The sequence below is a fragment of the Neurospora tetraspora genome (assembly GCF_033439725.1).
Source record: "Neurospora tetraspora strain CBS 560.94 chromosome Unknown B0H65scaffold_1, whole genome shotgun sequence".
NCBI classification, from domain to species: Eukaryota; Fungi; Ascomycota; class Sordariomycetes; order Sordariales; family Sordariaceae; genus Neurospora; species Neurospora tetraspora.
Genome location: NW_026944383.1, coordinates 8,025,435 through 8,045,352, shown reverse-complemented (window position 1 = coordinate 8,045,352; position 19,918 = coordinate 8,025,435). Strand labels below are relative to the sequence as shown.

Below are 19,918 nucleotides of genomic sequence, written 5' to 3'. Positions count from 1 at the left end.
ACTTGTCGAACGATGTACCTCTTGATCGAGTCCCCGGACCGGAGGCTGGAAATCATCTTGGACCCCCCTTGTCTTTACCGCTTCCTCTACCCAGTCACCATCACCCATGTTGCATCCAGAAGCGGCGGAGACCCAACAGACGCTTATCATTCCTGTTCTGGGCGAGGCCTTGGCTGATTTTCTTTTCTGACCTCATATCTTTTCCAAAGTCTCTTCTCTTTCCAGTACCCACACTGTCACGCGACCTCACTACACTCACCAAAACCTCCATCTCAGAGGAATTGATAGGACGCGATGATATTGGGCGCCTAGTGAGAGGATGAGACCTTTTCAACCGACCAGTCGCCTCTCAACCGACAACGACTACGAGGATGAAACCCAAAAAGCGAGACACCATGCCCACCGACATAGAAATGGCCGCTTACGGCAGCAGAGGCGGAGATTCCTCCTTCGCCCAAGGAAGTTCATGGAGTATCCGGGAACCCTTCGGAGTCGGCCACGTTCCGGCATGGGCACGGGGTCGCCATCGCCAAGAACCGAGGTTGCGAAGGTTCATCGACTCGTTCAAACGAGACCCGGTCCGCCGAATATCAACACATGGCATTTATGGACATGGCCATCCTGATCACTATCGTGATCAAGCACAAGACTCCTCTGAGCCGAGCTTTGAACCGACGAGGGAAAGAAGTCACTACTTTGACTTGCACGCCGCCAACGTCAGGACGGCAAACACTGGTCTTGCCCGAGAGCTAAAGGGGAGACACTTGCAGATGATTGCCATTGGTGGTTCAGTTGGTATGTCCTTTTCTTCACATGTCTTTCAATGGGCAAGCCACTCCCGCTTCCACGTGTTCTTCCCTATGTGTGGATCTTGGCCATCAGGGGCTTTGTTTACATGGTAACTGACCATATCAGGTACCGGTTTGTTCGTGGCCTCGGGCAAGTGTCTCTTCCTAGGAGGTCCGGCCGCTCTCATCATTGCATATGGCTTCGTTGGTATCATGCTTTGGTGTACCATCCAAGCTCTCGGTGAACTGGCTGTTGCCTTTCCCGTCGCCGGTTCGTTCTCGTCATACTCAACAAGATTCCTTGATCCAGCATGGGGGTTTGCTATGGGGTGGAAGTAAGGCACTCCTGAACTTTGGATCATATCGAACCTGACTAACACCAGACAGCTATGCCCTCCAATGGTTAACAGTCCTACCACTCGAGCTCGTAGCAGCCTCCATCACCATCGGCTACTGGAACGAACATCTTAACAAGGCCATCTTCATCACCGTCTTCCTAACAATCGTCGTCATGATCAACCTCTTCGGCGTCAAAGGCTACGGTGAAGCCGAATTCGTCTTCTCCCTTGTCAAAGTCACCGCCGTCACCGGTTTCATGTAACTCCTCTCCCTTTTCCCCTTTACCTTCCCCGGGTTAACATTTTCCAGCATCCTCGCCGCAGTCATCAACATCGGCGGCTTCCCCGACGACCCCCAAGGCAACACCGGCTACATCGGCGGACGCTACTGGGAAAACCCCGGCGCCTTCCACAACGGATTCAAAGGTCTCTGCTCCGTCTTCGTCTCGGCCGCCTTCGCCTTCACGGGGACCGAACTCGTCGGGCTCGCCGCCGCCGAGACCGCCAACCCACGCAAATCCCTACCAACAGCCATCAAACAGGTTTTCTGGCGCATCACCCTCTTCTACGTCGTCTCCCTCACCTTAATCGGCCTCATCGTCCCCTACAACCACCCCCGCCTCCTGGGAAACGTAACCCCCGGAAAAGAGAAAGATTCCTACTCCGTCTCCGACACCTCCCACTCCCCCTTCGTCATCGCCATCGAGTCCGCCTCCATCCAAGTCCTCCCCGGCATAATGAACGCCGTCGTCCTAATCGCCGTGCTCAGCGTCGGCAACTCGGCCGTTTTTGGTAGTTCCCGCACCCTCGCCGCCTTAGCCGACCAGCGCCAAGCGCCCCAAATCCTTGCCTACGTCGACCGCAAGGGCCGGCCCCTCTTCGCCATCCTTTTTGCAGCTCTAGTAGGCCTAATCGGCTACCTAGCCGACCTCAAATTCCAAGCCGACGTTTTGAACTGGCTCCTCGCCGTCTCCGGCTTATCCTCCATCTTCACATGGGGCTCCATCTGCCTCTGCCACATCCGCTTCCGGCGCGCCTGGGCGCGGCGCGGCCGCAGCCTCAACCAACTCAGTTTCACCGCGCAAGCGGGTATAGCAGGCTCCTACATCGGCCTCTTCCTCAATTTCTTTGTGCTGATAGCGCAATTCTGGACCGCCGCGTTTCCGATCGTCACGTTCACGGATAATCAGAGTCCTGACCATGCGTCGACGTCCAAAGTCGTGCAGACTTTCTTTTTGCAGTATCTGTGTGTGCCGATTGTGGTGGCGTTTTATTTGAGTCATAAGTTTTGGTTCAGGACGAGGATCGTGAGGATTGATGAGATGGATTTGGATACGGGACGGAGGAGGGATGTGAATTTGCCGGTGCTGTTGATGAGGGAGAGGGAGGAGGTGGAGGGGTGGCCGGGGTGGAAGAGGGTTTATCGGTTTTTTTGTTAGCTTTGTTGGCTTTCTTTGTTTGGAACTGTTTTTGGGAGGGAGGAATCTTTTGCTGGAACCTTTTTGGGACCCATGGGATATGAAGCGAGGCGTTTAGAGTTAGTTGCTGGGCTAGAACTAGGAGCGAGCTTTGTGACAGATTTTTTTATATATTTTTTTTTATTCTTTATCAGCTTGCAATGATACCACGGCCGGGACTTCCATTGTTATTATACACCACACGTACAACTAACTGTATGACCATGAATGGAGAGGAATAATGAGAACGTTTTAAGAAATTTAACAGGACGCGTGGGACCTTGAGCCTCACTCATCGCTGCTCCTCGTGATACCTCTAGGTAATCAAGTTCTGCCCCAAGGGGGAAGTGATTGATTGATTGATCATCCGTCCCGGCAAACCTTTACTAGAACCATATAACCCCCCAACGAATCCAGCACCATCAACACCAACTCCCAGTAGCCTCTGGACGTGGTAGGTGTGCTGGTACAGTACGTAGCCAGAAAATGCGTTGGTATTTTCGTAGACATGCAGCTGGCTTCGAGTTCAACTCCGGGCTTGGGCAGCCGAGCTTTTTTGCTTCGGCTCTCATTTTCTCTAGAGGTACGTACTTTGTTTGAGCAACCCGGGCGACCTTTCGGCATGCTGCTATCTTCTGTTCTCGTGTAGTTACTACCTCTAGAGGTACCTACCTATAGCCACACCTACGCTAGATCCCGAACCCAGTTCAGTTCAGTTCCGTTGAGGTCAGGTACACCACGGCATCGTGGTCAAGAACTTATTCTATCCCAGGCAGGTGCGCCTCGGGACTTTACAGACATGCGCCAATCAGGGCACCAGAGGAAGGAGCGATGAAGTCCTTTTGTTTAGTTCAGTCCAGTGGAATGAAATGGGAAAGAGCACTCCCTCCACTACATCCATAATAGACCACCACCATAACCCATCGGATAGAACTCAGTTCATCGTAGGCACCATCACGTTTCACACCGTCCTTTTCACTTCCCGTCCCTACGGCATACTCCTCTAGTCTTCTTCCCATCCACGCTCAATGAAGCACAAAAGAAACAGAAACCGTCTTAGTCATTCATCACAACAAGTCTAGTCTTGTCAGAGAGAAAGAAGATCCCATTACCAGGTTATATAACATACCTAACTTGATCAACTCTATTCTCATTCCACTAATCTATCTACCTAATCCATCAGATCCTACCTTATCAATCCCTATACCTCTCCCCCTCAACTTCAACCCTCTCCCCTTCCACCCCCTGAGCCCCCTCTTCCTCTCCCACCGTAGTCTCCCTCCCCTCCCCCCTCCCCAACGCCGAAAAACTAACCACCCCCAAGCACACCGCAAACATCACCCCCGCCACCGCAAACGGCATCCCCATCCACTGCATCCCATCCCCCATCTTCAATCCAACACTAAACAACCCAGCAGCAACCGGCCTCCCCACGCTCGTAGCCCCATAAGTTACAACACTAATAACCGTATACAGCGTCCCGCGATGCCTCGCATCCACCAGATTCGTTATCAAGCTCCGTAGGGGGACGGAGAGTGCAGCGCCGGCGGAGTACAACACCTCGCCGGAAGTTAGGAAGCCGAAATGGGGAAGGGGGAGGGCGATCAACAGGCAGCCGAGGGTGAGGAGGGTGGCGAGGATTTGGGCGAGGAGGTAGTCTTTGGCTGGTTCGGACATGATGCGGAAGCGGGAGGAGGGGGAGGAATGGGAGAAGAGGATGGATAAATAGGGGAGGAGGGTGGTTAGGGTGAGGAGGTTTGTTAGGGCGCCGAGGGAGGGGAGGAGGGAGGCCTGAGGATGTTAGTGGTTGTGTTCAAGTGATTGATGAACAGAAAAAAGATAAGTGTAAGGGAGAGGGGTGGGTGAGACATACCTTCCCAAAAGACCACCCCAACCGCTTACTAGCGTACTGAATCATCAACAACATCTCCGCCTGTTCGCCCATCATGTACAACCAAAAGCACAGCAACAGCAGAACAATTTTCGGGTTCTGAAGTGTCCAGGCCCCCGCCTCTTTGACCTTTTCCAGGTAGTGTTCAACATGCTGCTTGACTGTCTTGGGCTTCGTGACCGACTCGGTGGTGAAACTGTCTGCGGTGAAAGGCTCTGACTGAGAAGGAGAAGAAGGGTCGGAATCGGAAGCGGGCGGTGGAAGGGTTTCCTGGACGAAGAAAGCAGCAACGATGAACCCAATCACTTGAACCAGAAAACCGAGCCACATGGCGAGCCAGGGATCGACAGAAATAAGAGCGCCGCCGATGGGGACGAAAACGAAGCGCGAGACGATGGTGGAGGCGAGGAGGTAGCCGAAGGCTGTTGATCTGTTTTTCGTTTTACTCAGTTTTCCTAATAACGCCTTCAACCATAGGTTCTTTACTTGAAAAGGAAAGGGAGGAAAGAAAGAAAAAAAGAGCATACCGCTGCTCAGCAGGACAAACATCCGCTACCAAGACGTAAGCGATGCTCGTGAAGGTGGTACTTCCCGCTCCGATGGCTTGGAAGAGACCGCCGAACCAGACGGCGCGGACGGGGAAGATGTCGGAGAACCAGTCTGTTTTGTGTCTGTTAGTCTCTCATGCCCATATGGGTAGGTATTTCAACAACATAGCGATTCGAGACTTCAAAACTTACACACGAGTCTGACCCAAGCTTCATTTAACAGCATCCCGAACAGGGCGAGGAGCAAGACCTTTTTGCGTCCGATGCGGTCGGTTAAGATACCCCAGGGGATGGCGAGAGCGACGGCTGATGATTTCATGAGTTGGTTAGCATTTTATTCTGTTGTGTGCAAGCTGGCCAGCCGAGCGATCACCCAGCATCTTCCTCCAATGTTCGTATCCAACTCATCTAATCCCTCCATCCATCTTCTCCCATCATTTACCTTTCCAACCGCTTTTCTTTCTTTCTCCCATCCTCCCCTCCCGACATTCGACGCCCCCCTTCGCCGCCCCTCCCCCATTTAACCCTAGAAACCACCACGAAAAGAAGAAAAGACCTACCAGGCAAAATCTCAAAAACATCCTTCCAAGCACTCACCTCGGCAACTTGACTCTGCACCGGCCCAATCTTACACCAATCATCATCCTCAAAGTTGGTCTTCGGTGGCAGCAGCAACCCTTCCATTCCTCCTCCTCCCAATCCTACCCCAATAGAATCAGTAATACCCTGCTCATAGTAATTCTTGCAAATGATGCCCTGGAGGATGGCCAGCGAGGGGGCGGTGGCGATGTGTAGGCCCATGTTGAAGAGGAGGGCGAGGGAGGCGACGGTTAGGAGGGTTGGCCATAGTTGCGAGGCAGGTTTTTTCTGGTCCTCCTGGGAAATTGGGAAGGGGGAGGGGGAGCGTGAGAGGAGGGTTGTTTGTTCAGTTGGGTTGTCGTTGTCTTCTGATGGGTCCATGATGGTGGTTTTGGTGTTGTGGGATGTTGATGGAGAAGGGAGTTTGTGAATGGGTGACGATGAAAGGGGAAGGCAACGCCAGAGAAGACGAAAGGGAACGTGAGGCTGATGAAGAGCTTGATGTCAAAGGTGAAGAGAATGTGGATTGATGGTTGTTATAAGCTTAAACCTTATGTGAGCCAAGGTAAACAAACGATAAGGGGCTTCACATCATAGGGCTGGATGAGTTGGTGTTGTAATGGTAAGAGTACGTAATGCTAGGCCGGGACGCGCAAAGGACGCGCAACACCTGCTTGGGGTTGCGGTGCGCTGGCACGGGTATATATGTAGGATTCAATAGCGTTTTATTGGTTGCGGCTAATCTGTTGTAATGTCTTTGGGTTCCGTCTTGGGTCTTGATGGCTGCAAGTAAGACAAGACTGTTTCTCTAAGAACAAATGACGGGATACTGACCACCACGCGGAGAGAATACCGACTCAAGACTGATGATGTGAAGCATTCGTAGGCTCTTCTCGGTAATCGACGGTGTCTCTTTGGGAGTACGATATACTATGAATCTATCATGGGAGGGTGGTATGGAAGGATTGGGAATGTGTACCTTTAGTCCTGGAGACGGGACGTGTAAGCGCTAGAACAGATGCGGTAGGTCGATAACTTTATACCAACTTTATTCCAGCAAACCGGCCGCGCGTTTACGTCCACATCGAGACGACAAACCAACCGCAAAGGAACTTTCAGCCCAATATCTTGGTCGATTCAGTCGATATGTGATGGGGCTGCGGCCGCCCTTTTGTCTAATCCATCGCTCCCTGTCCCAAAGTCCCTTTCCCAGCCCGGCCTAAGCATGCTGATCCTTTGTCACAAAAGTGTTTTCGTCATCCTTGTCGCTGGAAGCATGTGGTATAGTCTGTCGTGTATCGCTCAAAGTATGCGGATAAATCGATGGGCGGTTATGGGGTCCTCAGATATGGTCCGTTGTTCGTTCTCTAACTGGGGTGTATCGTCCTTTAAGCCGCAGGGGCAGCAACATAGGCATTGATGGCCTTGACGGCATCACCATCGTGGGCCTTCAGCAACTCGGTAGCCTTGGCCTTGGTGAGCTCGAGCTCCTCGACCTGTTCATACTCGGTCAGTAGGCTGTCTCCATCATCAGCAGTATTGGGACCACTCACGAGAAGGGCGACATCGGCCGCATCAACCTTGACCTTCTTCACCTCGGCCTGCTTGCTACCAGCAGTGCTGAGAGAGTGGAAAGCGTTCTTGACGGCATCCTGGTCGACCTGGGCAGAGGACTCGTCTTCGCGGTTGGAGTCGAGGCTGGACAGAGCGGCGGCGGCCTTGCGGTCCTCGGCGGACTTGGCCGTGGGCTGGACCTCTTCCTCGACGTCACCGCCGGTGGCGCCCTCGACGACGGCAGGTGGTTGTTTATCCTCGGCCATTTTGATGTTGTGGAGTTTTCTGTGTCGATGGAAGAGAAGAGTTGCTGCAGTGTCACTGCACTTCGCTGTAGAACAGTTCCGGCCGGCGCAAGACGTCGCGACCAGATGTGGGGGCGGGGCATTGGCTGTCGCTAGCTTGAAGCGGGCAGGCACCACAGCGTCACGGTGGGACATACTTCAGGGGTCTTTCTAGCGTTGTTATCATTGGTCAATTGGCTTCTCCAAGTTCCGACTGCCATTTACGGTTATGACACTTTAAACAAACACCGTGCGGTGCACTTGCGACTGACTCGCCCCCAAACAGATCCGAAAAGATATTTGAATAGGACACCTCTTCTTTGAAGTCATGATTACCTCTAGTACCAACAACACACCATTCTTTACCACTTTCTCTTTCGAGAAGAGACCACCATAACAGGTGTAGTTGTTCAGTCTTTTGGATATTGACCCACCTGTCAATTCTTAGTCACTGTTACTAGCTCCAAGGCCAAGACCTCACAAGTGCCACTTTGGCTTCGAAATTTCCACCCGCCCACTTACACACCATCTCGACCATCTCCAAATCCGTCATCATGAGCGAACAAACAACACCAAACGTCCCCGAATGGACGCCTGACTCGTGGAGATCCAAGCCCATCAAGCAATGCCCCGACTACCCCGACAAGGCCGCCCTTGAAAAGTCCGTCAACGAGCTCAAGAACCTCCCGCCCATCGTCCTCCCCAACGAGATCATCCGTCTCCGCGAACACCTCCGCGATGTCGCCCAAGGCAAGGCCTTCCTCCTCCAGGGCGGCGACTGCGCCGAGCTCTTCAGCTACTGCCAGCAAGACGTGATCGAGTCCAAGATCAAGCTGCTCCTGCAGATGTCGCTGGTCCTCCTCTGGGGCGCCGACAAGCCCGTCGTGCGCATCGGCCGCATGGCCGGCCAGTACGCGAAGCCTCGCTCCTCGCCCGTCGAGACCATCAACGGCAAGGAAGTGCCCTCCTTCCGCGGTGACATCCTCAACGGCTTCCACCCCGACGAGCGCGAGCTGGACCCTAACCGTCTCGTGCGCGCCTACCAGTACTCGTCGGCCACGCTCAACTACATCCGCGCCGCCATCGGTTCCGGCATCGCCGACCTCCACGGTCCCCTCGACTGGGGCCTCGGCCACGTGCGCGACCCTGCCCTCAAAGCTAAGTACCAGGAAACCGTCGACCGCATCCAGGAAATGCTGCGCTTCATGCACACCATCGGCGCCGACCAGAACGAGAAGCTTTCCACCGTCGAACTCTTCACCTCGCACGAGGGCCTGCTCCTCGAGTACGAGCAGCCGCTCACCCGCTTGCTTAACCACCCTTCCGTCCGCTCCTACCCTCCCGATTCCACCACCCCTCCCAAGAAAGAATACTACAACACCTCCGCTCACTTCCTCTGGATCGGCGACCGCACGCGCCAAATCGACCACGCACATGTTGAATACTTCCGCGGCATCGCCAACCCCATCGGCGTGAAGATCGGTCCCTCGACACCTACCTCCGACCTGCTTCCCATGCTACGCACCCTAAACCCCAACCGCGAACCCGGCAAGATCACCCTCATCACCCGCTACGGCGCCGACAAGGTCTCCTCCCTCCTGCCGGCTCACATCCGCACCGTCGAAGACTCGGAGTACGCCCGCACCGTGGTCTGGCAGTGCGATCCCATGCACGGCAACACACAATCTGTTACCGGTGGTATCAAGACGCGCAAGTTCAGCGACATCTTCTCCGAGCTTCAGCAGACGCTACGCATCCACAAGGAACAGGGGTCGTACTTGGGCGGTATGCACTTGGAACTTACAGGCGATGCTGTCACCGAGTGCTTGGGAGGTGGTGCAGGATTGGATGAGGATGATTTGAGCACAAATTATACCAGTTTCTGCGATCCGCGGTTGAACGAGAAGCAGGCGCTTGAGTTGGCTTTCCTCGTGGCGGATCATTATAGGCAGGAGAGGATGGAGAAGAGGAAAGCGTCGGCGGCGGTTTAGAAGGCTGCTTCGGTTGAGGAGGTGGAGGAGGATGAGGATTGGGTTGATGCTACTGCTGCGAACGGGAGGGAGACTCCGGAGACCCCGTCCAAGTCTGCTGCGGGTAGCTCTACCAACCACTGAAGCCGACGCCGATGCTATAGAGACACCGGCCAAGAGAAAGGCTGCCCCTCGTAAGCGTGTGTCGAATGCTCCTCCTTTGACTGGTGAAGGCTGGGATCGGTTAGATGAGCCGTCACGGAGGTTTTTGCGGGCTCTGAGGAATTGCTATTGTCGCGATGTGGTGGTATTTTTGTGGTAAAAGGATTCAAGGAGGTTGTGATGAAAAGCAAAAGGGAAAAAAAGGATCTTGGGTGTATGGATCACGGAGGAAAAAAAAAGGATACCAGGGTATTGTTCGCGGTCTTTCAGGACGAGGAGACTAGCGGTGGTTCTTTTAGGGGTTCATTAAACATCAAAAGTACTGTAGCGTCTTTCAGCGTCAAAACATTGTGAGATTCATCTTCAACCATCTTCATTGCCATATCTATCTTGAAAAGCTCGTTCCTATCAGGTTCTTTGTTAAATACCCATAGAAAGAATAGTAGTACAGCCAAAATAGGTTATTTAGGTGACCAAAGTGACGTATCGTTACCACAGTGACGTCCCCGGGCTCCACAGCAGCTTTTGTCGGTTGGTCACTGCACTGTTTCAAGTCATGCAAGAAGCTCACCGTCGTCCGATTCAGCTCTGGGAGGAGGAAGTGGGGGCCATTTACCCCGCTGTCTCATCCAACCACCACACCACCGAGCTTCTCTCCCATTTCTTCATCATTGGGCTCTCTTGTATCCCGCGTCTCGGGTAGAGTGAGTAAGTTGCCCCTCTTCTTTGTGCGAAAGAGTTCCAGCTTCGAGAGCTCCCCCCCCTCTTTTCCGTCTTCCGTCCGATCAACCTGAAACATCTGACTCGAACTGACCAAGCTTACTTGTAGGCATCATCAACAGCTTGTCTTTACTTGCGCAGCGATTCTGTTACCTCGTTTGTTTCTGCGACCTCATTACCCCTCTTCCACGCCCGCTTCCGGTTCCAACTCCCTTCCAACATCCGCTTTCGCAAACAACAACAACTCAACCCGACCAACAACCTAATCAACCCATACCAACCGCAACAATGGTCGACCGAGCCCGCAAGCCCTCCGCCCTAGCCTCCACCCCCGGCCTCCCCCCGCAACCGCAAGTCGCTTTCTCCTCGGACAACTCTCGCGTGACCGCCACTCTTCCGACCGGCGAGAGCGTCTCGGTTCTGCTGTACGGCGCCACCGTCGTCAGCTGGAAGGACAAGAACGGTGATGAGAAGCTGTGGTTGAGCGAGGCGGCTAAGCTGGATGGGAGTAAGCCTGTGAGGGGCGGTATTCCCTTGGTCTTCCCGGTAGGTCGTCCGCCCATATTCATTAGAGAGGGGAAGTTGTGCTGACGGGGAATGGGAATAATAGGTCTTCGGAACAGCCCCCGACCACGCCCAAACGAAGGAGCTCCCCCAGCATGGCTTCGCCCGCTCGTCGCGGTGGGAGTTCCTGGGCAAGTCCACTTCGGAATCGACTCCCACTCCCACCACCCCGGCCTTTGCTGCGACGGCGACTAGCGCTGCCGGAGCCGTGGCTGCTGCGGCGGCCGATATGAGCGTCAAGTTGGATTTTGGTCTGAGCTCTTCGGGCTTGAGCGAAGACGCCAGGGCGAAGTGGCCGTATGCTTTTAATGCCATTTACTCAGTGACGCTGAACACGGATAGTCTGGCGACTAATTTGGTGGTTACTAATGACGATGAGAGGAGTTGGGAGTGTCAGGTTTTGATGCATACTTATCTCAAGGTCGACGTATGTTGCCCCCCCTTTTTCTCTTTTCCCCTTTCCCATTTTCCTCCCTGCTTCCTCCAACTAACACAACAAACCCAGGATATCACTTCCGTCTCCATCCACGGCCTCGAAAACGCCACCTACGTCGACAAAACCACCACCCCGATCTCCACCACCACCCAGTCCACCCCGACCCTCACCATCTCCTCCGAGATCGACCGCGTGTACACCCCCGCCGGCGACTCTCCCGCGTCCGTCCCCATCACCGTTTGGTCCCAAGACAAGCCCAAGTACACCATTTTGCGCGATAACCTCTCCAACGTGGTGGTCTGGAACCCCTGGATCGAAAAGGCGCAGGGCATGGCGGACTTTGAGCCCAAGGATGGGTACAAGAACATGTTGTGCGTGGAACCGGGCGCGGTGAGCACGTGGCAGGTGCTGGAGCCGGGGGATGCGTTTGAGGGGGCGCAGACTATTGTTTTGGGTGGGAAGACTGATTGAAGCCAGGTACTGGGCTGGAGGAGGAGGGGACGGTTGTGAGGGTGGGGGGAGTGGTGCCGCATATTGTGTGGTGAAGGTTGGTGGGGATATAGAAACGAAGGTGAATGAGGGGGGAGATGTCGAAGAATTGGGGGTCATGACAGTTGGAGGGAGGTTAATTGGATGAGGGAAACGGAGGATGTGATGAATGATGAGTGATGACGATGAATACTAGGAGATGAGCCAGCCTTGAATACTGTGGAGGCGGCCAGGTTCACCAGATAGACAGACGGCAATGATAATAGTAGCCGGACAAGAGCTCACGTACTGGAATTGGAGGATGTGAAGAGTGAAGAGTGATGACGACGACCTGGAGAGGCTTGGCTTTCATTCACCGGACAAATATAACCACCAATTCCACCACGTTGGTTTCCGCTCCTCTCGATGCTGTTATCAAGCTATGTAGAAGAAAGCAGCGCTGACATTAACCTAAGGTATACAACGTTTCAAACTACCTATCTGGCCAACTCCCAACTCCTAACCCCCAGCTGCCTGAGAGCCCATCACGGCACTGTGGTAACGATACGTCACAATCTGTTTTGCCTATATTATCCCTATGCTCGCTCGGTGTCGCAACCACAGAGGCACATAATTGATGTCACTTTCAACGAAACGAAATCAAGAACAGTGATGGGGTCTCTCTAGTGGTATCTTCAAATCTTTCGTTTGTTCGCTTTCAGCACAGCTATTTTGATTCAGGTAGCCCGATCTTCTTTGGTGCCCACAGCTTTCATCGCCCATATGCTTGGCCAACCCCCAATCCCCTGAACTCAAGTAGAGAGAGACCTTACTTAATAGTAAACAAACACCACGATAATAAGACATGATATAAAACACCTTCATCCATATACGCCTTCAAAGCCTCAGAAGCCCAAACCTTGGTTGGCCACGTTTATAGACAGACAGCTGGGATAATGTACTTTTTTGTGAGCCATAATAGCAAGAGAAGCCAGACAATACAACGAAACTCCGTTACCGTTAAGCCCACCATGAACCTAATGCCACGCACGGGGATACGAAACCCCAATGATGCCGAACGTGTCATACACAAACAGTGATGAGGGAGCCATCACTTCTACATAGCGAAACAGTAAAAAGCAAAAAGCAGTACCACCTTTCTGCACCGCCGTTATAACCTCAAGACCTTATGACCATATGACCTATGCCCTCCCCCTCCTCTCAGCCTCATACAACTCCCTCTTCAGATCCATAAACAAGTCCTCAATCTCGTACACCTCTTGTCGAGACAGGCCGCCTGCTGCTGTTGCGGTGCGAAGTTCGTTTAGACTGGCGCGAAGGGTGGAGAGGATTCTTTCCTTGTTGGTGGTGTGGCTTTGGTTGTTGTTGTTGTTGTTGTTGTTGTTGTTGTTGTTGTTGTTGTTGTTGTTTGCTGAAGAAGCCTCCTCCTCCTCCTTGTTTTCCTCTCCAAGTTGATCTTGTTGTTGCTGGGATAGATTTTGTTGCGTTTGAGGTTGCTGCTGAGACTTTTGCTTTTGGACCTTTTTTTGCTGAAGATTTTCTGTGTGATTTTTTCCGGGTTTTGCGCTGGTAATAACGTCCTCCGTCAGCCCTCTTCTCCTTTCTTCGCCCACCACTGGCCCAGTGTTTCTTCCCACCTCTTGTTTCTTTTGCTGTCGTTGTTGTTGTTGTGCCGACGCTAAAGGTTGATCATGCTCATCCATATCAACATCCATGCGCTCTTCTTCCTCCTGCTGTTGTGAAAGAACCGAATCCTCCACCAGCACCTCGCTCCCACCACTCTCACTTCCACCACTCCCACTTCTCCCACTTCCACTTCTCCCACTACCACGTACCGCCATAAACGGCGAACTAGGAATCAAATCCTCCCCTTCCAAATGTTGTTCCAGGTGTTCCACCTGAGACATAGAAAGTGATTGCCTCTCATCCGCACTCCTAGACTCAATTTCTATTTGAGACTGGACGAGCTCTTCGCCATCGGAGGATAACTCCTCGATCTCTGGAACCTGTACTTGTTGAGCCCCTTGGGACTGGGACTGCTGCTGCGCAACCTCATCACTCGCCTCAGCAGCAGCCTGCTCAACAACCTCCATTGGCACCGGCGCAGGGGCAGACAACTGAGACATTTGCTGCGGCAAAGACGAAGGGATAGTGCGCTGATGGGCAGGTTGAGGCAGGCCCCTAGGTCGCTCAGTAAGAACCGAGTTAGACACGACAGAAGACGCACGGCTGGATGGTGGTTGAGACAAAGACGACGAGCGGGAGGAGGAGGAGACGGAGATAGGAAGGCGGTCATAGAAAATCGGTTCTGATTTGGGCACTGCAACATGACTCAAGTTAGCATGTATCGTTCTCAAAGTCATTGAACAGAGTGACTTACCTTCTTGGCTCTGACTCTGACCCTGGCTCCGGCTCCTAGGAACCTGAACCTCGGTCTTTTCCTGCTCCACCGCAGGGACCGGAGCAGTAGACGAAGGACGACCAACCCTCCTCTTCTTTCCAGTCCCAGTCCCAGTCCCAGCAGGAGTAGCAGCAGCAGCAGCAGTCTCCGAAGCCGAAGAAGCCACTCTCTTCCGCTTCCCCTTCCCTGCTCCCGCCCGTGCGCTCGTCGGACCCTTGAGCTTTGGCTTCCCCTTTTCTTGCGTCGACAACTGCTGTTGCGCCTGTGAGCTAGGAATCTGCTCAACCGAGCGGTTCGAAGCCACAGAACTAGCCCTTGACCTCGTCAGCCGTCCTCGAGACGCCGGCTTTGGAACATGAACATTCTCGCTTTCGTCCCCCACGATATTATCATCGTCCACAGCTACGATGCACGAAGCGGCCGGAGAGGGGGCAGCTGAAGCGGGACCAGAGCCAGGCCTATTAGAACTGGAACTAGGCTCAAGGTTGGCTGCTGTGAGAGGAAGCTTCTCGGGCGAAACGGAGGGAGATGGACGGGTGTACTCTTGCCTATTCAGTTTACCTGAGTCGAGCTCTACTACCAGTTTGAGGAGGGAGCGGTCGTCCCATTCTCCGCCGTCGTAAGATGGAGCGCCCGATGGAGTGGGTGCGGGTGCAACCGCTGTGGCCGCCGGAGCAACAGTGGGTGCAGTCGCGAAAGCGGGAGTAGGTGCCGGAGCAGCCACCGGAGCGGGAGCAGCTTTCTTCACCGGGTCTGTGTTGGCCTGGATGGTAGGTTTGGCCGAGGCTCTACCAGCACGGTGCGGCGTCGGCGGTAGCGGGCTACTAGGCGCATCCACAAACTCTTCCAGCTCATGATCCGATTTCTCCGGCGTTTCCTGGCGTGGCACACCTAGATGACCTCCCTGCAGCCCTGAGCCCTCGCCAGAAACACCAACAACTTCCTGGGCCGGTTTGGCTAGCTCAGTGGTCGGCAGAACCTGATTCTCCTGCTCAGGCAGCACACTCTCTTCAATAATATCATCATCTTCCTCCATCAAATCCTGCTCACCCGCTTCTGCCGGTGCAGGAGGAGACGACCCAACCGCAGCGTTGACAGCATCCAAAGCCACAGCCAAACTCGACGGCACCGGCGCAAACTGCTGCTGACGCAACGGCGACCCAGAGATGGGAGAAGAAGAAAGCTGCCAATCATCCAACAAGCTCGTGTTCGCCGATCTGGACCTTATCTCAGCCGCGAGCGGATTCCTCCTTGGTTCCATCATCGGCGGTGACGAAGGCGGGTCCATCATGTCCATGTCCTGATCGATGATCGCCAACGCCGCTTGTCCGCGGCGGGGGGTAGGCGTCCCGCTGACGAATTCGGTGAATCTGCCTCCTGGGTTACTGGGGGTACCGGCTTGGGGAGTGTGAGCACCTGAAGGGGAACCCTCTCGTGAGCGGGCAGCGAGACGCGCTGAGCTTCGGGTTCTTGTAGCTGGGGAGGAGCGGAGCTCGGGAAAGAGTGCGGCGTTTTCCTTCTGGCGCTCGCGGACTTCCTTTTGGCGCTCGGTAAGGAGCTGGGATTCCATTTCTTCGTTGATGAGGTTGTGTTGAGGAGAGGATTCAACCGCCGCAAACTGGATTTGGGAGTCATCGTGCCGAAGCCGTGGTGCCCCCGCTTTGGGACGGAGGTTGAATCCAGAGCTCTTAACTTCAGGAGTGGCGCTGGCACGTCGCTTGGTCGGGGACCTGCGCTTAACAGGATCGGGCGTCTTGACTGGGGAGTTTGTGCGTGAGGCGCTTCTTGTGGTGCGTCTTGAGGATGGTGGTGGTAGTCTAGGCAGGCTGAACTCCTCCATCGACTCGACGAAGATGGGTTCGTGGGAGGGATACTCGAGGCTGGAGAGCTCTAGACCGGGCGTGACCAGATCGGCGTACGGCCGGAGTTTGGCAAGGACTTCCTTAAGTTCCTGAGGATACTCGAGCTTTTCGACTTTGCCATACAGTCTGTTCCAAAGCGATACAGCCGAGTTGACGATGTATCGATGAGAGGAACCGAGAGTGGCACAGAAGATGCGAGTGAGTGAATCCAACTGCTGGTCGGGGCGTTCGGTTGCCGATATAAGACCGCATACCTTGTCCCAAAGCGTGTTTGTCTATTTGATGTCAGTCCATGTTTGCCAATATACTCGACACGAAGTACTCACCACAGCCACAATGGCGTTCAACTGGCTGCCAAGCAATCTGTTAGGATCTCGGAGCCAGGGGAGGAAGCCATCTTGAAGAATGAACATTGTCCTGAAGATGAGTTGTTGGTTACACCTATCGAAGAAGCCGACAGTCTCTTGCAGAAGGCGGATGATGAGTTCGGAATTATCAGAGTCAAACTCCTTGTAGAGCCGTGTCAAAGCCTCATTGACAGCCTTGTAGAGATTGTCGAACGTGTCAAAAGTTGCTGAGCGAGAACCAGCCAGAGCCGTTCCCCAAAGCCGTCTTCGAGCTGCGTCAACGGCTTGCTTGTCGCGTGGCTGAATAGCAATCGACAACAACTCGGCGACATATCGGACCCCATTGAAGAAAGCAGCCATGGGCCCCGGGGTAGTTAGTCGATCCAGAGCTACCTTGGCTAGAGGTTCAACGACAACGATGGCAACTCCGGGCTCTCCTGCTTCTGACCTAACCCTCTGGTGAACAGCATTAAACAGCGACTCCCAGTGCTCACGAGGCAGATTAGGAGTCGACCTGATTCCACGCTCGAGAACCTTGACGATATCACGGTAATCGTGGCCTATGGGGGTGTCACCTGAACCAGTTGAGTGGTTGCTATTGTGATCAGGTTGGAGCCATCCATCAAGCGCCTTCGCAACAAACAGCCACATCCCATATGGGCGTGGTGTCTCCATAGGAATCATGGTGAGCAAATCTAGGGCAATTTCAATCTTTCCTTTCTCGCTCTTTGCCTCGGTAAAGTGTTCAAAGACTGAAGTGAAGAAGACTTCAAAGGTCTCGTCGTCAGGGATGCCAGAAGGAAGTCCAGACAGCATAGAGAACAGATTATGCATAGGCGACTTCTGACCGGCCTGGGCCTTGCCTAGCTTTTCTGTAAAAGGGAGGAGGCCAAGCGAAGTTATCATGATCTCCACATACCCCTTTGTAGCACGAAGAAAGTCCACTGCTGAAGCGGTATCGCCTGGTTGCACGCCTTTTTGCCAGATCTTCTGCAAGACAGACAATGCTTCTGTTATAAACAAGCCTGTGTCTTTCGAGACCTTAATCTCTTTAGATGCGGCAGAGGCAATAGATCCGACAAGAGAGGCCCAGAGCCAGTAGACTGCGCTCTTCTTGTTGGAAAGTGCATTAAAATCTTGGGCGAGGATGGGCTCAATCGCAGCCAGAATCATGGCGGCATTCTTTCGAACCCATTTTGCGTCAATGGCAGGAACCTCCTCGGGTCTTGCGAGGGGTTCGTCCATTACTCGGTCCACACTCCATCGCCTGGCTGTTGTGCAGTTAAAGAGATGACTGAGAATGACACTTGCTTGCCCGTATGTCTCCTGTGGTTTCCGAGTTGAATTTCCAGTGGCTGGTTTTGAAGGCTCCGAGCTGGACACGAGTGCTGTAACAATGGGTTGGACTCCAGCCTTCCAGTATCCATCTAGCAAAGCCGCATTCGTGTTTGGCTTGAAGAGATAGTACCAGAGATTGCACACATCGCCCAAGACAGCTGCCCTTAGTTGTCCTTCCGAGGCCTTGGTACTGTTCTTCCTTTTGAGCTGACTAGTCAAAGGGGTGATGATGGTTTTGAGCGAAGACTCGAATGACGGCTCTACGGCATTCGTCAAGTAGACCAGACGAGCCCAAGCATGGTGAGCGGCAATCTTGGTAGGGTAATCGATGTTATTGAAGCAATTCTGGACCAGTTGCAACCAATGCGCTGTACGGTCCCATACCCTCAGACGGATTCGTAGTAGAAGGACAACAACGCTCCAGATGTGGGGGACCGAAGCGGATACGGTCTTGTCCTTGACCATGGCCTTGAGCCTCTCTTCATAGTACTCGATGTATTTCTTTTCTTCCGAGACCGAGTTAAATATCTCCATTGCCTTGCGTGAGAGCTGTAGCTCCTGACCAATGGTGAAAGCAGCGCCGAGGCCCAGGGTAATGGCTGCCTCTCTGATGTCCTTTATGGTGCTGAGCATGTCGGTAAAGAGGTCGTATAACCAATCCGAGTGAATAACCATCATCTTGCCCGTTTGATTGACTATTTTCTGGTATATCCGCACCCGCAACATGATGATGCTCTTGCCCTTGATGTTCTCCTCAATATTGTGTAGCGATGTGACCAGTCTGCCGACTCGCTCAGGGGTCATAACCTTGGACGAGAAGTTCTGTACCAACACGGCCTGCATAAGATGTCGAGCAGTATCTTTCGGGGTCGAGTCGTCTTGGAAGGAACGGATACAGTGGTCGACGAAGAAGGTTCCGAAGTCGGTCGTGAAAGTCGAGGCAATGGCAGGGAGGCCGAGAAAGGTGACGATCAGCTTGAGAGCATGTTGGACAAGAGAAGAGTCGAGGTTGCCCTGAGGTGTCCTGGCGACAAGATCTCTTTGCATGAACTGCATGAACAAGCCCATCTTCTCTTGCAAAGCCACCCTGTCTGGCAAGTTGTTGGAGACCTTGAAGGCCCGCGTCAACATCATGTAGGAATCGAGTTTCGAGTCGCGATCGCCGCCGGCGAGCTGCTTCAGGGTTGACTCCAACATGTTGGCGACCGATGTGTTTGCGTTCGAGGGATCGGACGGGTCGCCGTTGGCTTCCTCGAGAGGGTTCGGGACGTGGTGGGTGATTTTGAGGATGGACTTGACTGGCTTGGAAGCGCTTCGTGGAAGGGAGACGGGGGTCGGCTGCTGTCTCTTGTCGCCGTCCATGAAGACTGGAGCGTCTTTGTATTCTGCCTTTGCCGAGAACCCAACTCTCTTGGTACTTCGTTTCGATGTTGATTTGCTATTGAGGCCCGAGCCAGGCGAGTTTACGGCAGGCGGGGTATGGACGGCCCTGAGGTTGCTGTCGAGCTCGATGGGGGCCAGGACATTTCTTGGGATCGTAGCTGGGGGCGCATTATGTGCTTCTCTCTTTGGTGGAGTGGGCGGTCGTGGTGGCAGAGATTCGAGGCTATTCGTGTTATTGGACATGATCTGTCGTCGTAGTGGGGGATGACAGCCGTATAGGTCCAGCCTAGGATGGCATGCGGTTAGGGACAAGGCCGATGCTTTCGAATGGGAGAGCTAGATGGTGGAGGCTCTCTCGTCGCGCATCACAGTATTGGAGCGAACAAGTGGAAGGCGAAGGTAAAGTGAAGAACAGACAATGAAGTGGTGAGAAAAAGCCAAAGTGAAAGTCAACAGACAATGAAGAGTACAACCAATAGCCGTCAGTTCACCGACAGTGCGTACTTGGTGGAAAAAGGAACGTGGTGGTGGTGTTTTCTTTGTCGCCGTCGCTATGCGATTCAAACGCGACAAAAAGAGTAGAGAATTGACTTGATGTAAGGTCTGTCTACCTCTCCTCTCCTCTTCACAGAGTTCAGTTTCTAGGCTACAACGCGGGCGGTGACGATAGTGCCGTGATGCCAATCGCTGATAACTGAAAGGATTTAACGCGGTCGCGACTGACACGGTTGCACATCGCGTCTTGCAGCCACTGATTTACAGGGGTCGCGCGCCAAGTCTCCATTCCACTTTAAGGGGCTCCCCACA

The 19,918-nt window shown here is 53.6% G+C and overlaps 6 protein-coding genes across 6 annotated transcripts; 3 read left to right on the top strand and 3 right to left on the bottom strand.

Moving 5' to 3' along the window:
• The first annotated feature begins 108 nt into the window (after positions 1-108).
• B0H65DRAFT_482713 (amino acid permease-domain-containing protein) lies at positions 109-2,829 on the top strand. The gene is made up of 4 exons (XM_062827659.1): positions 109-795; positions 916-1,123; positions 1,176-1,385; positions 1,437-2,829. The coding sequence occupies exons 1-4, from the start codon at positions 372-374 to the stop codon at positions 2,563-2,565; spliced, it is 1,971 nt and encodes a 656-aa protein (XP_062687550.1). The 5' UTR covers positions 109-371; the 3' UTR covers positions 2,566-2,829.
• A 948-nt stretch (positions 2,830-3,777) lies between these two features.
• B0H65DRAFT_545380 (major facilitator superfamily domain-containing protein) lies at positions 3,778-5,982 on the bottom strand (the record flags this gene model as incomplete). The annotated part of the gene is made up of 5 exons (XM_062829371.1): positions 3,778-4,374; positions 4,457-4,904; positions 5,002-5,134; positions 5,215-5,328; positions 5,583-5,982. 5 exons carry the CDS (start codon positions 5,980-5,982, stop codon positions 3,778-3,780), a joined length of 1,692 nt encoding a protein of 563 aa, XP_062687549.1.
• Positions 5,983-6,989: 1,007 nt separating this feature from the next.
• On the bottom strand, positions 6,990-7,421 carry B0H65DRAFT_545379 (uncharacterized protein; the record flags this gene model as incomplete). The annotated part of the gene is made up of 2 exons (XM_062829370.1): positions 6,990-7,097; positions 7,155-7,421. 2 exons carry the CDS (start codon positions 7,419-7,421, stop codon positions 6,990-6,992), a joined length of 375 nt encoding a protein of 124 aa, XP_062687548.1.
• A 457-nt stretch (positions 7,422-7,878) lies between these two features.
• B0H65DRAFT_70038 (DAHP synthetase) lies at positions 7,879-9,591 on the top strand. Its single transcript, XM_062831290.1, has one exon. The coding sequence runs from the start codon at positions 7,994-7,996 to the stop codon at positions 9,428-9,430; it is 1,437 nt and encodes a 478-aa protein (XP_062687547.1). The 5' UTR covers positions 7,879-7,993; the 3' UTR covers positions 9,431-9,591.
• A 573-nt stretch (positions 9,592-10,164) lies between these two features.
• B0H65DRAFT_454222 (galactose mutarotase-like domain-containing protein) lies at positions 10,165-12,162 on the top strand (the record flags this gene model as incomplete). The annotated part of the gene is made up of 4 exons (XM_062826186.1): positions 10,165-10,279; positions 10,401-10,837; positions 10,902-11,282; positions 11,361-12,162. Coding segments are annotated over exons 2-4 (1,037 nt in total), but the record flags the coding sequence as incomplete, so codon positions are not given.
• A 307-nt stretch (positions 12,163-12,469) lies between these two features.
• On the bottom strand, positions 12,470-19,801 carry B0H65DRAFT_536668 (Rap1-interacting factor 1 N terminal-domain-containing protein). Its single transcript, XM_062829052.1, has 3 exons — positions 16,370-19,801; positions 14,161-16,318; positions 12,470-14,100 (listed from the first exon to the last, which is right to left on the bottom strand). The coding sequence occupies exons 1-3, from the start codon at positions 19,352-19,354 to the stop codon at positions 12,962-12,964; spliced, it is 6,282 nt and encodes a 2,093-aa protein (XP_062687545.1). The 5' UTR covers positions 19,355-19,801; the 3' UTR covers positions 12,470-12,961.
• Positions 19,802-19,918: the final 117 nt, after the last annotated feature.